This window comes from Schistocerca nitens, chromosome 8 (assembly GCF_023898315.1).
Source record: "Schistocerca nitens isolate TAMUIC-IGC-003100 chromosome 8, iqSchNite1.1, whole genome shotgun sequence".
NCBI classification, from domain to species: Eukaryota; Metazoa; Arthropoda; class Insecta; order Orthoptera; family Acrididae; genus Schistocerca; species Schistocerca nitens.
Genome location: NC_064621.1, coordinates 497,874,718 through 497,891,946, shown reverse-complemented (window position 1 = coordinate 497,891,946; position 17,229 = coordinate 497,874,718). Strand labels below are relative to the sequence as shown.

The 17,229-nt window shown below is 42.7% G+C and overlaps 1 protein-coding gene across 1 annotated transcript in view; it reads left to right on the top strand.

The window, feature by feature from the left end:
* Window positions 1–17,229, top strand: part of LOC126199637 (alpha-2C adrenergic receptor-like) — a 751,975-nt gene that overhangs the window by 594,633 nt on the left and 140,113 nt on the right. The window contains exon 4 of the mRNA XM_049936562.1: window positions 10,393–10,534. Coding sequence (XP_049792519.1) covers window positions 10,435–10,534 — 100 coding nt within the window. The 5' untranslated portion in view covers window positions 10,393–10,434. The remainder of the gene's footprint in view (window positions 1–10,392; window positions 10,535–17,229) is intronic.

The following is a 17,229-nucleotide window of genomic DNA, read 5'->3' as shown; positions in this document are numbered from 1 at the left end:
GAGATGGCGCAGTGGTTAGCACACTAGACTCGCTTTCGGGAGGACGACGGTTCAAACCCACATCCGGCCATCCAGATTTAGGTTTTCTGTGATTTCCCTAAACCGCTCCAGGCAAATGCTGGGATGGTTCCCTTGAAAGGGCACGGCCTTGACACACTCCGATCTTGTGCTCCGTCTGTAATGACCTCTATGTCAACGGCACTTTAAACCCGATCTTCCTTCCTTTCTTCCTTCTTAGCGTACTGATTCTTCCAGACCAGTCTCTTGAACGTCAGCCTACTACTCTTAATCACTACTAAATTGCGATTTGAGTCTATATCTGCTCCTGGATAGCCGATCTGATTTCGGAATCTCTGTCTGACAATGATGTACTCATTGAAATCTTGCCGTGTCTCCCAGTGTTTTCCAAGTATACGTCCTCCTTTTGTGATTCTTGAACAGAGTATTCGCTATTACTAGCTGAAATTTATTGCAGAGCTCAGTCAGTCTTTCTTCTCTCTCATTCCTCTCTCCCGAAACTGTTTGTTTCTTCTGCTCTACAACCACATTCCAGTCACGCATGGCTATTAGATTTTCATCTCTCTTTACTTATTGAATTACCTGTTCAATATTCTCATGTACTTTATCTCTGCATCTTCTGTTTGCGACGTCGGCATGTGTACTTGAACTATTGTTGTTGGTACTGGTTTGCTGTCGGTCCTGACGGGAACAACACTGTCGCTGAATGTTCACAGTTCCCTTCTGGCAACCAAATGAACCGGCAAATTAAAACTGGCGCCGAGGTAAACTTATAGTTCCGATGAGTGAGTTAAAATACACTGCTAGTTGCTAACTTCATTCAAGTAGAAAATGTAGTCTTGTGATATCGGATGAATCATTTTGAGGGCTGTATATTGTGCTAATCTCCTCAACGAGGAATGAGTTCTGCCACATCGGCTTTTCCTGGATATCGTTGCAGATATCGCACTAACCCGTTCATTATTCTGCCTGCCTGTTGTTTCTAGTACATCGTCGTTTTCCACTTCCTGTAACGTAATTGTGACATCTTTTCCAATAGATCAGTGCACATACTCATTATGTTAAAACGAGGGTTGGAACTTTAATAGTAGAAACTATTTATTTAGAATTTATCATAAATGAATACATGTTTCAGATTTTACTGTCCTTCAAATTAGTCACCAGCATTGCGTATAGTCCGTTGCCAGCGATGTGGAAGTCGTAGGATCCATTAGCAGACCTAGTTGTGGTGACAGTTCGAGCGAAGGGGTGTATAGCCCGACGAATCTTTGTAGCAGTTCTGAAGCGAATGGCGTGAAGTGCTTTCCTCATCTTATGAATGACGTTGAATTACAAGGACTTACGGCTGGTGAGTACGATGGATGATACAACACCTCCCACCCCACTGAACGAAGAAATATCTCACAACTTGCGCTGTATGCCTCCGGGCATTGTCCTGCAAATTGATGGGCGGGTCCTGTAGAAAGCGTTGCCACTTCTTTCTCTGTTTATTTTTGGAAAACATCCTGCTACCAGCTTAAGGAAAGAAGAGATGGCACTGCAGGGCCCACACATAATTTTACGGGACAGTGCTCGGGTACATTTGGCATAAGTTGTGACAATTTTTTTCTATCAGTGGGACTGGATTGTGTTGCACGACCCACTATACACTCCGGACTTAGGCCTTTGTGCCTAGAAGTTGATTCCTAAGATGAAGGAAGCACTTCACGGCATTCGCTTCAGAATTGTTACGAAGTTCGTTGGGTAATAGACCGCTTCACGCGAACTATCAACACAACTTCCACGTCGATGGCAATGGGTTATATACAATTATGGTGACTACTTTCAACGACAGTAAAAATTTGAAACATGTATCTGTTTTGTATAAGCTGTAACTAAATAGTTGCCACTATTAGGTTACAACTTTCATAATTGTGGTACATTATTCGTGTCTGTGCATCAGATCTCAAATTTTGTGTTACTATTTTCTGTATATACCTCCATTAATATTTCATTCTATAATTTCATTTAATTGGCTGCAGAGCGGGCAGCATATCTTATGTCCATGCGAAATACCAAGTTTAGGTTCCCGGTAACGGTATGACCTTTTTCCTTGGTGGGAGGGTTGGATTGGTGTTCACTCAGGCTCTAGAAGTAATGAATGACGATGATGAACTAGATTTATGTATAACAGTTCTTTTAGTAGATTTCTCAACGATTTTTCCTCCCGGTCTCACAGCTAAAACAGTCAGTCCATTGCTTCACTTTTATTAAGCTGGTGCAACGATATGGTGTAGTTAGTGAAGGCATGTTTACATTTTCCTGAGTGCCGTGTGAAACGATACTGCCACGAAACAGAGAGAGGAGCGGTAATTACGCCCTGTTTTGCATGTATTAAAACAAAGCTACATTTTCACTGCCACATGTTGCCTCAAATAGCTACAGTGGAAGCGAGGTCCAGTGTTTTAGCCGGTACCAGCTGCAGCGCGTCCGACTCATCGTCATAGTTTTCAACTCAGTCTTGATGAAGCCTCAGAGAATTGTGCACATCCAACCATTCGGTCACATTCCATATTCCGACGAGTTTGATCATACAGGACAAGTTTCAGTTCTAGGGCGTAAACATTAAATTATTTGCTTATGTGTTTATTAATTGCGTTTTTTCATATTATGTCGAAAAATGGAACGTAGGTTCCAAAATTCTGATAACTTGAGGGTGAGGGCTAATGTGTTACCGCTAGTGATGTAACCTCTAAAAATATTGCGTTTTGTGAGGATTGTCTGAGACTCAGTCGCAATGATGACTAAATTGCAGAAAGCGTTATGAAGTTTCTCGGCAATTTATCCCATCTGATTCTGCTGTACGAGTAGCAGCCTTATATGTAAATAAATGTATCACTCATACAAATGTTAGTGCCGTCACAGACAGGTGCAGCTTACTTTTGGAGGCTGTGAAACTATATCACAATCCAACTCGATTGCCATTATTTAGATAAAGAACGAGATATAACAGGTCCCAGAATAAATAAGAAGTAAAAATATTCGATACTGGGTAGTTGATGAATGAGAGCAGGACTGGAACAGTGGAAATACGGGACGCTAGGTGTTTTCTGCTATCGGTTGCTTCAGTTGGAAGATTAAGAATATAAAAATTCTCTTTTACTCTACATCGTAAGTATGTTAGCCTCTTAAAACGTACCTAGCGACCCTTGATATGTCTTAAACTAAAGGACGTGGTATGGCGCGTCCATTTCGCGACATTCACAGCTGATTGTTGCCCTCATGCCAGTTCCGGTTAGATTCAGGGTGTTTCAGGTTTTCTCCTGTAACTTACAAAATAATAAGTGAAAGGAATATTTATATAGTTAGTCAAACGTAAGAAAAGATAGTCTTTCAGCAAAATTAGGAAACTAAATTTTTTAATTATTTTACGGAAAGTTATACCTAAGAAATGCAATTTTTAAGCACAATTTTACTTTTTCCCATCATTTAACTGAGGTATTTAAACTAGCTATGTACAAATCAATTTAAACCAAATTTCTATCAGTTTCACTAACGGAGCTAGAAACGTTGAAAGTATTGGGGACGGGTGCAACCAAGATGATGTACAAAACTCATCAAATGGATGTTCTGGTAGGGGTTTGCTCATTTAAGTGAGGTGTTCGAGCGAGTGTACTTTTTGCTGAATGCACAACTCAGTGCGGCTTTTAACCGACCTGTAGACGAGATGTACAGTCGTTGGGGACACGGAGCGACAAGCCTCCAAAATGGGCAGGTCGTTTAGGAAACGCATTCATTTGTGCATTCGGGAAAACGAGCAGTCGTTTGAACATCTCACTTAAATGAACTATCCGCCAGCTGAACTCCCATCTGAACTAAGCCATTTATGTATAGCATGTTTCATCCATAGCTCAAACTATGAACGTTTCTAGCTCTCTAACTAAAACTGATAGAAATTTGATTTAAACTGAATTAATTTTTTTTATTATGGAACCAGTCACCGACAACAGATGTTTATTAATCAAGCTGTTAACTCTATCAACGATGACCATCTTCAGACCTGAATAAATGCAGTATTCAACACAATTCGTGTCATTGCGTATTTTGATGGCAGAGTAACATTAATTAGCCAGATAAGCTTCTTCATATTTTTAATTTTTTGACGAATCTTGTACGGTTAATTAATGTGACTCTACTATCAAAATACGCAATGACAAGAATTGCGTAGTGTACTGCATTTATTCAGGTCTGAAGATGTTCATCGTTGACCGAAATTAATAACCTGACTAATAAACATTTGTAGTCCATGACTGTATTTATAATAAAATAAATAATTTATGGATTTTAACCATGTTTAACCATGTTTAACCATGACTATGTCGCAACTATTTAAATCGAAATGTAGACATTTGGTTTAAACACTTCAGTTACATGATGGAAGGAAAGTAACGTTCTATTTAAAAAAATTGTAACTTGTCACTTTTTATGTTTTCTGTCGCTTTTTAGTTACTTCTATGTTTTTGCCATGTGGCTTGTCTAATGCAACTAATTAAAGGCTGTTTGTATCGTGACAACGCGTTCCGCTTCATTTAACTTGCGAAGTATCTTCAGCGGCCATTCGTGATCTTATTACTCCAGGACGGCATATATGCAGTAATAACATCACAAATCGCCACTGAAGTCGCTTCACAAAAAAAAAAAAAAAAAGGAAATAGCCTTTCTTCATTTAGTTAAGTGAGACAAACCACATCCCAAGAACTATAACTTGTTTCTCTTACTCTCTGGAAAATAACTGAGGGGATTATTTTCATAACTCAGCAGAAAGAGCAACATTTCTTACCTTTATCTTTTTAAATAAATATTCCTTGCACTTACTATTTTGTAAGTTACACAGGAAAATAGGTGTTCTGAAGCCTTTTATATACAGTATAAGGAAGAAAATGAAAAGTGAATAGGTTTTTCAGAATGCAGTAACAGTAATAAAATTTGTTGACTATTAAATGAAACAACAAGTTTACTGTTACCAGTCACCGTTTAATTTATTTCCACGACGCGTTTCAAAGGTTTAAACCTCCATCATCGGGTGGATTTACATTAGACAGGAACATGCACTCATACTAATGTAAATGCACCCGATGATGGAGGTTTAAACCTTTGAAACGCGTCGTGGAAATAAATAAAACTGTGACTGGTAATAGTAAACTTGTTGTTTCATTTAATGTCAATAACAGTCACGGTAAAGCCTAACCTAAAATGTTCGTATTTAAAATTTGTTGACTACTTAAATTATTTAATGAAGCAACGTGTTTCGAGGACGAACCTCATCTTCAGGCTACAAAGGTAATACAAAAACATTTAACAAAAGTAAGCCTAGATACTAAAGTTGTCCTGTAAAGTCTTGTCATGTGCTGTGGTTATTCTGTGGAGAAAGACATGGAGAACTCAATGTGAGGGATATTCACTTCGTATGTTAGTATAATGTTCACAAAAAATTTAAAAAAATCACTTCATGTGGTATGTTCAGTCCCCTCCATTGCTGCAGCTCCTTGGATCTTGTTTAACCACTGTCCTCATGCTTGCAAAGGATACATAAAACACAACGAGAATTACCTCTCCTGTGCATCAAAAACAAGATGGCTGTCATAACAAAGCTTGTTTCCATTAATCTACATGCGAGTGATCTGTAATGTTTTTTGCGCATTTTGCTGTCGCATCTGCGATATTGGTCGACAAAATACCGGGTGATCAAAAAGTCAGTATAAATTTGATAACTTAATAAACCACGGAATAATGTAGATAGAGAGGTAAAAAATGACACACATGCTTGGAATGACATGGGGTTTTATTAGAACAAAAAAGAAAAAAAAACAAAGTTCACAAAATGTCCGGCAGATGGCGCTGGATAGCAAAACCTCAGAGACTGCGCGTGACAATCGAGTATACAAGGAGCTGTAATGAGAGAGAGAATCAGATGCGCCAACAGTCGCAGCATGTTGACGTTACCTGAAAAGGCGCTTTTAGTGAAGCTGTATTATCAGAATGGGGAATGTGCTAGTTCAGCGTTACGATCCTACCGCCATAGGAAGGGGATTCGAACGGGTAAAGGTCCGTTGACAAATGCAGCTGTGGCGAGAATGATTTCGAAGTTCGAAGCCACGTGTTGTTTAGACGATAGACCCCGTAGTGTCCAACCGAGCATAAGGCGTAATGCTGCTGAGACAGTTCATGAAGAAGTGGAGACTGTAGCTGATTCGTCTATGCACGGGGAAGTCAGCGCTCGTGCAGTCGCACGTCGCACCGGCATTCCATACATTACTGTTTGGTTGGCACTTAGGCGTACCCTCCGATGCTATCCGTACAAAATCCATCGGCATCATGAACTGTTACCTGGCGATTTAGTGAAGCGGAGGGCATTTGCGGTGTGGGCGTTTCAAAATATGGCGGAAGATGACGATTGGTTGAGTAACGTATTGTGGACCGACGAAGCTCATTTCACGCTCCGAGGGTGTGTCAACGCCCACAACTGCAGAATTTGGGCTACCGAAGATCGTAGAACTGTCGTGGAAACTCCACTGCAAGACGAGAAAGTCACGGTATGGGTTGTATTTACCACATCTACCGTTATCGGGCCTGTTTTCTTCGAGGAAATGCGTGATTCTGGTTTTGTAACTGCTACCGTGACGGGTGAGAGGTACGCCGATATGTTACAGAATCGCATCATCCCCAGCCTGGCTGATAAACACCTGCTCGAACGTACGATGTTTATGCAGGATGGCGCTCCACGCCATATTGCTAAACGCGTGAAAGATCTCTTGCGCGCGTCGTTTGGTGATGATCGCGTGCTCAGCCGCCACTTTCGTCACGCTTGGCCTCCCAGGTCCCCAGACCTCAGTCCGTGCGATTATTGGCTTTGGGGTTACCTGAAGTCGCAAGTGTATCGTGATCGACCGACATCTCTAGGGATGCTGAAAGACAACATCTGACGTCAATGCCTCACCATAACTCCGGACGTGCTTTACAGTGCTGTTCACAACATTATTCCTCGACTACAGCTATTGATGAGGAATGATGGTGGACATATTGAGCATTTCCTGTAAAGAACATCATCTCTGCTTTGTCTTACTTTTTTATGCTAATTATTGCTATTCTGATCAGATGAAGCGCCATCTGTCGAACATTTTTTGAACTTTTGTATTTTTTTGGTTCTAATAAAACCCCATGCCATTCCAAGCATGTGTGTCAATTTGTACCTCTCTATCTACATTATTCCGCGATTTATTCAGTTTTCAAATTTAGACTGACTTTTTGATCACCCGGTATATTGCAATAACAGAGACGTCGTCAATTTGCTTTTCACAGTAACTATATAAACATTATTTTAAAAAGTTATAAAGAGATGAACTATATCTCCACCGACAAGTTTTCAGAGGTGGTAGTACTAGCGAAAGAAAAAGAGTCTAGCAAATACGCGCTCTAAAAATGCGTACCTCAAGAGCAACGAGCAGTTCTTCGTCTTTGATACTGAGAAACGCATCTCTTCCTCTACAAGCTCTTTCCTTCCTTGTTTTTTTCTTTTTTTGTGGGGGCGAGGGAGGAAAAGTATGGACCAAAACAAGAAAAATGTCTTGTAAACATGCACTCTAAAATGTGTTCTTTACGAACTATTAACACTTGTTCAGAAAGGGGGATGTTTCACAGTAGCGAAGATGAGCAAGTGCTCATAGCTCTTAATGTATGCACTTTAGAGCCCATTTTTGCTAGACTTCTTTCTTGTTTTCGTCCATGCTAACATCTCCGAATGATTGTCAGTGAAGTTCAGCTAATCTTTTTATCTCAGAGTAGCGATTGCAACCAACGTCCTCAATTATTTGCTGGATGTATTTTAGTTTGTGGTTCCCTCTACAGTTTTTACTCTCTTCAGTCCCCTCTAGTACCATGGAAGTAATTCCCCGATGTCTTAACAGATGTCCTATCAGCTTGCCCCTTCTTCTAGTCAGTGTTTCCAACATCTTTCTTTCCTCTCTGATTCTGCGCACTCATTCCTTACCTTATCAGACCACCAAATTTTCAACATTCGTAGGTAGCACCACTTTTTAAATGCTTCGGTTCTATTCCGTTCGGTTTCTATCTTACACCCTTTTCAATCCGAGCACTTCGTTCATGGTCTTCCACATTATTCCCTCTTGGCTCTTGCAAATGTTGCATATTACCCGTCTTTCTCTATAGCTTACCCCTGTTTCGCTCAGGATTTCGAACATCATGCACCATTTGAGATTGTTGAACGCTTTTTCCACGTCGACAAATCCTATGAACGTGTCTTTATTTTTCTTCAGCCTTGCTTCAGTTATCAGCTGCAACGTCAGAATTGCCTCTCTGGTTCATTTACCTTTACTAAAGTTAAACTGGTAGCCATCTAACACATCCTCAGTTTTCTTTCTCATTCTGTATATTCTTCTTGTGAACAACTTGGATGCATAAGCTGTTAAGCTGTTTGTGCAACGGTTCTCTCACTTGTCGTCTCCCTCAGTCGTCGGAGCTATGAGGACCGTATTTTTCCAAAAATCAGATGATATATCGGCAGAATCATATATTCTACACACCGACGTGAACAATCATTTTCTAGCACCTACCCCAATGATTTTAGAAATTCTGATGATATGTTATCTATCCCTTCTACCTTATTTGATCTTAAGTCTTCCAAAGCTTAAGTCCTGATCTTAAGTCGAGCTCTTTTAAGCTCTGATTCTTGTAGTGGATTCCATACATCTTCTATATAAACTCCTGCTTCTTCTCATATCCTGTCAGCAGCCAAGTCTTCCCACTCATAGAGGCCTTCAATACACTCTTTCCACCTACCCGCTCTCTCCTCTGTATTTAACAGTGGCATTCCGATTGCACTCTTAATGTTACCACCCTTGCTTTTAATTGCACCGAAAGCTGGTTTGACCTTCCCATCTAATGAGTCAGTCCTTCTGGCAATCATTTCTTTTTCGAATTCCTCACATTTTTCTTGTGACCATTCTCCTTAGCTTCTCTGCACCTCCTATTCGTTTCAGTCCTAAGTGACTTGTATTTCTGTACTCCCAAATTTCCCTGTACATTTTTGTACTTCCTTTTCTCATCGATCAGCTGAAGTATTCCTTTTGTTACCCATGGTTTATTCGCAGTTACCTTGTTTGTATGTATGGTTTCGTTCCCAACTTCTGTAATTGCCGTTGTTAGAGATGTCTGTTCCTCTTCAACAGTACTGCCTACTGAGCTATTCCATATTTCAGTACCTATCACCTTAGAGCACATCAAGCATTTCTCTTCATCTCTTAGCACTTCTGTATCCCACTTCTTTTCACACTGATTATTGCTGTGTAATCTCTTAAACTTCAGCCTACTCTTCATCGTTACTACATTTTTACGTGAGTCTATATCTGCTGCTGGGTACGCCTTAATCCATTATCTGATTTTGGAATCTCTGCCTGTCCATGATTTAATCCTAATTATGCAGAACTTTAAGACTGTCGTTTATTGTGGCACTGTGTCCTGTTCCGTCTACATGTTTTGCTGTAATTGATTGATAGCTCTGTCTAGAACAGCTAATATATTCTTTAAAATGGGTTTTAACATTGCTGTCCATTTGGCGATTGGAGCATTTGCTGCAGTGACTGTATGTTACTTCATAAACCATTACTGGCTCAGTAACGCAGTGAGCAATAAACCAGTTATATATATAAGTTAGAGTGTGTGTGTGTACATGTGTATGTCTGGGAGCTCCTCTCAGACCCCTGGATCGATTTCAACCAAATCTGGCACAGAAGTAATTGGCATCGTGAACATCAGCACCGTAGTGTTTATATCCTCTTAGCTCCAATAGGCTTGGAGATAGGAGCAAATATGTATTTTTCACAGGTACTGGCACATAGGCTGTCTTGCACAACAGGCATGTTGTGTGGAAATAATATTGATTTGCCAAATCAACCTGCTTTGCGGGGCAGCCTGTACATCAGGGGCAAATAAATAATTTTTCATGCCCCTTATGTGTAGTCTGCTGTGCATGACACACATGTTGTGGGAGTAGTATCAGCCTGGTATTGAACTGTATTGCAGGGGCTACACTTGCTGTTGAGCATGACTGGGGATATGTTGAGATAGACAGAATGAGGGATGGACAGAGTGAGGGGGAGGAGGAAATGGACAGAGAGAGGGGGAGGAGGAAATGGAGAGACAGAGGGGGTGGGAAGGGACAAACATATAGTGGTGGGAAGATGGGGTGGACAGAGAGAGGGAGGAAGGGGTGGACACAGAGTGGAGGAGAGGAGATGCATTCTATAGGCGCGCATAGGCGAAGCCGCGGGGAATAGACTAGTAACTAAAGAAATGACAGGATAACTGTCTTGCCCACAGGTGTAGCAGTGATCGCGGCACAGAGCAGAAGACAGAGGGGCCATGTCTGCAGCGACGGGCCACTCGCTGAACCTGATGGCGTGCGTGCGAGAGTCGTCGCCGCAGGAGCCGCCGCCCGACGCCGACCAGACCAGCCGCCAGGGTGAGTGACGTCACACACTTCCTTACTGACCGATGGCGTGTTTTTAGGAGACTTCACGATTCCATTTTTGCACTCAACATTTCAGCTACTGACGTTACTGTCTTCGTCAGGTGCTGTGAACTGTAATCGAATGTGCGCTCGTTGCCTGGGCCCTAGTTTGTCTTCTCGTGCATGTTTCATGCTTTAGATAAGAACTCAGGCCACGCGTTATTAAACTCTCGGTTCTTTTCTGCTAAAATTCCAGTGAGCTGGGAGTGAGGCAAGGAATATTTGGAAGATACATTCCAATTCTGAAATTGCAGTGTGTGTGTGTGTGAGTGAGGGTGTGTGTGTGTGTGTGTGTGTGTGTGTGTGTGTGTCATAGAGAAGGAGATATTCTTGTCAAGTACTTGGTATAATTCACGTCTATTCGACGTTTGTTGCATGCCACATTCAAGATGTTGCAGCTTTTATGGGAATCAGTGAACTGAGACTATTTTTGTCTTCGTCAACAGATGAACGATTTTACGGGCGTCCAGCATGCTGCAGGTGAAATAGATCAACAACTTTTCCCTCGACAGTTGCTTTAACAACGTTCATTTGTGTATTGGTGATAAGTATCTTCGGACATGAAACCTCCTGGCAGATTAAAACTGTGTGCCGAACGGAGACTCACAGCATTACTTCCGCCAGTACCTTGCTGTGAGGACGGGGCGTGAGTCGTGCTTGGGTAGCTCAGTTGGTCAGGAGCGCCGTTGTCCCGTGGTTAGCGTGAGCAGATGTGGAACGAGAGGTCCTAGGTTCAACTCCTCCCTCGAGTGAAAAATTTAATATCTTTACATTGCCGGCACGGTAGCTCAGCGTGCTCGGTCAGAGGGTTAGCAGCCCTCTGTAATAAAAAAAACTGAGCTAATCGATCAACAACGAACTTAAACGGATGTCTTACGACGTCCGCCCCGAGCAGATGCAACGAACAAAAGCGAACAAAATGAGATAAAAAAAAAAAAAAAAGTTGGTAGAGCACTTGCCCGCGAAAGGCAAAAGTCCCGAGTTCGAGTCTCGGTCCGGCACACAGTTTTAATCTGCCCAGGAAATTTCATATCAACGCACACTCCGCTGCAGAGTGAAAATCTCATTCCTATTTTCGGAAATATACAACGATTTTCAGACCATCCTTCTACATAACTATTTAAAATACATTAAAATACAGTAAATGATTGTATTTTAAGTACTTAGGAAGACAGATTGTTTGAAGATGGACACAATATCCGAAACTAGTCACCACCAATAAATTAAGGATACTTCTTAAATCGACTTTCGACGAAATTTCAACCATTTATTTCAGGATGAAAGATTTCACATTATCTCATGTATGTGTACAATTTGTAATTTTTCCTCCTATCTATGTAATTATGTAGTTACGTAGTTCTCAATTCGTTCTAGCAATCAATCATTCATAATAGGAAACACAGTCATAACTCAGTCACTCAAAATGATTCAGAAATTTTACTTGTTAGAATGAAATCACGAGATGATTCTTCTTCTCTGCAGGCTCGTGCTTTGCGGCAGTCTGCTAATCTGTACAAATGAAATGCCTCGTATTTTTGGGAGCGTTGTATAATCAGTCGGGAAACCTCAGATCAAGCGGATATTTGGCTTTGATGAAGCTCTAAGATTAAGTGGATATTTGGCTTTGATGGAGCTCTAAGATTATTAAATGCAGGTTCGTATCCAGTCTTTCGGAAGTTCCGTTCTGATTAACAACTACGCAATACATCGATGAATATCATTAATTCTCAAATGTCAAATAATGTAAATTGTTACACACCTTTTGTATGAAGGAGCAATATATATATATATATATATATATATATATATATATATATATATATATATATATATATCCTTTTAATCGTACAATTTCGTATCAGTTACCTTTGTCATAAATCTCAATATTCAGATTACAATTCTTCAAACAATGCTCAGGCTAATCGGCACGAAGACAATCTCGGAAGCTTTTTTTCTAACAACCACCAGAGAGAGTACTACAAAGAATAATTATGCGTTCATGGCATAGCTATTGTATGAAACTACTTTGCGCATGGATTCTGCGAGTATGAAGATAGAAAATTAGTAAACGTCATTCAAGGGTAGAATTGTTTCAGAATAATTCATCGAATATAAAGAGATATTACAAATTTTCCACACACTGGTTACGGCACCATGGTTCCTTACCTCCAACTGATACAACTGCTGCTCCCCATTCCCCCAAAATCTTTGGAAACTCGTATAGTTATCACTTTAACTCTATGTATCGCTTCAGATTTTTTATCGAAAATTCATATAATTTTATCTACGTAATGACATACGACAGAATTGAGAATCATACACTCTTACACTTCATCAGTCATCGTCAAAAGCCCTCCAGCATTTTTACCGTTTACTCTACCTGGGCGGTGAACTATCCAAACTCTCTAGTTTCACAGTGAACCAAAGCACTGTAAGCACCTAGTAACGCTGTCGTAATCTGTCGCTGGGCTACTGGGTCACCGTGTGCTCTGGTATACAGGAGACACGACGTCCGTAATTCGTCATTGGGAGTGCCTGGCATGCGGCGGGTCGCGCGGACACGTGGCACGTATTACTACGTGTGGCAGCAGGCCATTAACTCTGTGCGCAGGCCTTGTTTACACCTGAGCACGTGTGAGGAGAATGCGAATACTGCGCATAGCGCCGCGGCACGATAAAAGCATCGCGCGCGCGCGCACACACACACACACACACACACACACACACACACACACACTGCCGCACTCACGCACGCACTAGCACACGCAGCCATGCAAACTCACGCACGCTAAGTGAGGAGTGCGGTAGGGGGAGGGGGGCGGTAGAATGGGGATCTTTTCCTCCTTCCCATTAGAGCCAACGCCAACACGCGAAAGCACTCGCGCTTAAACGCCGAATTATGAGCCACTATAAGCGAAAATTCTCTGCCAGCGTGCGTAAGAGGTCAACACCTGCACAAGCACGTTCCTTACTCCGCTGGCGTTACCTCACGGTCATTATTATTACTTCATGAAGTACAGGAGCAAATTCTTTGCGTAGTTAAAGATTTATTAATACAAATGAGACGTTACTAAAAGTCTTTACTTGCCGAATGCCGAAGAAGACAGACGTAACTTCAGAACAAATAAACGAAAACGCACCTGCGTCTACACTGTGAACTTCCCTCTACCCATTGACATACGCGATATGTTCTTATCTTTTATAGTTTGTTTATAATAAATAACTGAAATGTGTTCTTTCTTTTTGAGTCACCAGGTGTTTGTTTAAAGGTTCAAATGGCTCTAAGCACTATGGGACTTAACATCTGAGGTCAACAGCCCCTTAGACTTAGAACTACTTAAACCTAACTAATCTATCACACACATCCATGCCCAAGGCAGGCTTCGAACCTGCGAACGTGACAGCAGCGCTGTTCCGGACTGAAGCGCCTAGAACCGCTAGGCCACAGCGGCCGGCTTGTTTAAAGGAACAAGAAAGAATAAACGATAAAAGTCGTAAACACTGTCATAGCCACGGCCTTACGCAGCAGCGTGGAAGTCATTAGGATCGGACTGTAAACGCTTTAAACCTAAGTTCGTCTATATTACAACAAACAAGTTCACGTACTGAGTTACGTACCTCGCCCACCTTTACTGTATATCAAACAGTTCGCTACTTTTACTGCCTCATCGTAAAAGTGATATCTTTTGCGTATAATGAATTCAAGAGGGGTTAACGCACCTACACATAGGGAGAAAGTAGAAGCCGCCAGCCACCTGGAACTAAGCGCTAGCCGAGCCCGCGAGTACGTCTCCGACTGGAGGAGCAGCCTTGCTTTCACTCTCGCTGCCCACATGGCAGCCACACAGCCACCTTTCTGGTCACACCAGTCTTTCGACCGACTGCCTCTGCCGTATCCAGATTTATCACGTCTCAACCAGTCTCACTTGCGTCTTCATAATTACCCTTTCTCTCCGCCAGCGCTGATCAGAACCGGCCGACGTATTACATGCAGCATAATGGACGATGAAGGAAACCGGGTTTTATTATTAGGCGTAATTAGGACCGTGAAGCACTTTATTAGCCTTTACTGTGTTTCATAGAATTCAGTGATCAAAAACAATTAAAGTAGTTGAACGTTATTTACACATGTCCGAAAGAACAGATACCATCTTCATATATAGTTAAGGCTAACCGGCCATTGACCTTCTTCTGTGCTGGATCCACACGCATTGCCCAAACTCTTACGGGACTCTGTCTGCCGCGAGTAATGAGTGTAATGGGCAGCGGCACTGCGAATGTAGTGTGTGGACATTAAATTGGGAATGTGGGTCTCACGGGGAGCGTACAAGGGATAAATCACTGCAGTCGCACTATCCTCTGTGCCCTCAGTGGCTCAGATGGATTCGCCGGCACGGTAGCTCAGCGTGTTCGATCAGAGGGCTGCGTGCTCTCTGTAATAAAAAAATTGAGTCAATGAATCAACGATCAGCTTGAACGGATGTATTGTGATGACCGCCCAGATTAAACGCAACGAACTATATCGAACAAAATGAAAAAAAAACAATAAAAAATATAGAGCGTCTGCCATGCAAGCAGGAGATCCCGGGTTCGAGTCCTGGTCGGGGCACACATTTTCAACTGCCCCCGTTGGTGTATATCAACCCCTGTCGACAGCTTAGGGTTTTGATTTAATTATCATTTCGTTATTTACTTTTGTTTCCTGCTAAGCATAAGTGTTTTTTGCGTAAATTGTGCTGAAGGAAGTTTTCTGCTGACTACTTTCGACCTAGGCTTTCATTTTTCACCATAGCCAAAGAATTTTTTACATGCACAGACAAATGATCACAGTTTCACAAAAAATGGATGATTTATTCAAGAGAAATAGCTTCACAATCTGAGCAAGTCAGTAACGCGTTGGTCCATATCTACCCCTTAAACAAGCAGTTACTCGGCTTGGAATTGATTGATAGAGCTACTGGACGTCCTCCTGAGGGATATCGTGTCAGATTCTGTCCAACTGGCGAGACAGATCGTCGAAAACCCGAGATGGTTGGAGAGCCTTTCCCACCAAGCTCCCAACATTCTCGGGGAGAGGTGGAATTGGCAAGCTCGGCGACAGCAGGAGAAACTCTCGTCGTGTGCGGGCGGGCATTATCCTGCTGAAATGTAAGCCAAGGATGGCTTGCCGGTAAGGGCATAAAAACGGAGCGCAGAATATCATCAGCGTACCACTGTGCTGTAAGTGTGCCACCCCAACCAAAAAACTATTACAAAATACACTCACGCTCATAAATTAAGGATAATTGCAGAATGTGGTGCCACGCAACGTGGCGCTACACAAAACTGGCGCTAATATCGTAGGCACATAGGGAACACACACGACACAGGTCTGTAAGTCCACGGTATTGGTGAGAAGTTGAGAAAACCGTCCTGAAATACATGTGCTGCAAAACGTCACTGTTTACTGCACATGTACCCCGACAACAGTATGGGATATGATCACCATGTACACGTACATAGGCCGCACAACGGGTTGGCATACTCTGGACCAGGTGGTCAAGCAGCTGCTGAGGTATAGCCTCCCATTCTTGCACCAGTGCCTGTCGGAGCTCCTGAAGTGTCGTAGGGGTTTGAAGACGTGCAGTGATACGTCGACCGAACGTTGCTCGATGAGGTTTAGGTCTGGAGAACGGGCAGGCCACTCCATTCGCCTGATATCTTCTGTTTCAAGGTGCTCCTCCACGATGACAGCTGAGTGGGGCCGTCCGTTATCATCCATCAGGAGGAAGATGGGACCCACTGCACCCCGGAAGAGGCGGACATACTGGTGCAAAATGACGTCCCGATACGCCTGACCTGTTACAGTTCCTCTGTCAGAGACATTCAGGGGTGTAAGTGCGCCAATCATAATCCCACCCCACACCATCAAACCACGTCCTCCATACAGGTCCCTTTCAAGGACATTAAGGGGTTGGTATCTGGTTCCTGGTTCACGCCAGATGAAAACTCGGCGAGAGTCACTGTTCAGACTATACCTGAACTCGTCGGTGAACAAAACCTGGGACCACTGTTCCAATGACTATGTACTGAGTTCTTGACAGCAGGCTTTACGGGCTCTCCTGTGACCAGGGGTCAGTGGAATGCACCTTGCAGGTCTCCGGGAGAATAAACCAGGTCTGTTAAGTCGTCTGTAGACTGTGTGTCTGGAGATAACTGTTCCAGTGGCTGCGGTAAGGTCCCGAAAAAGGCTACCTGCAGTACTCCGTGGCCGTCTGCGGGCACTGATGGTGAGATACCTGTCTTCTTTTAGTGTTGTTCACTGTGGACGTCCTGTACTGTAGCGCCTGGACACGTTTCCTGTCTGCTGGGATCGTTGCCATAGTCTTGAGGTCACACTTTGTGGCACACGGAGGGCCCCTGCTACGACCTGCTGTGTTTGACCAGCCTCCAGTAGCCCTAGTATGCTACCCATCATAACGTCACGAATATGTGTTCTTTGAGCCATTTTCAACACACAGTCACCATAAGCACGTTTGAAAATGTCTGCCCACTTACTCGCTGCAACGTACTCTGACATGCACCAACACACCTCTGTGTATGTGGACTGCTGCCAGCGCCACCGTGCGACGACCGCAGGTCAAATGCACTGCATGGTCATATCCCGA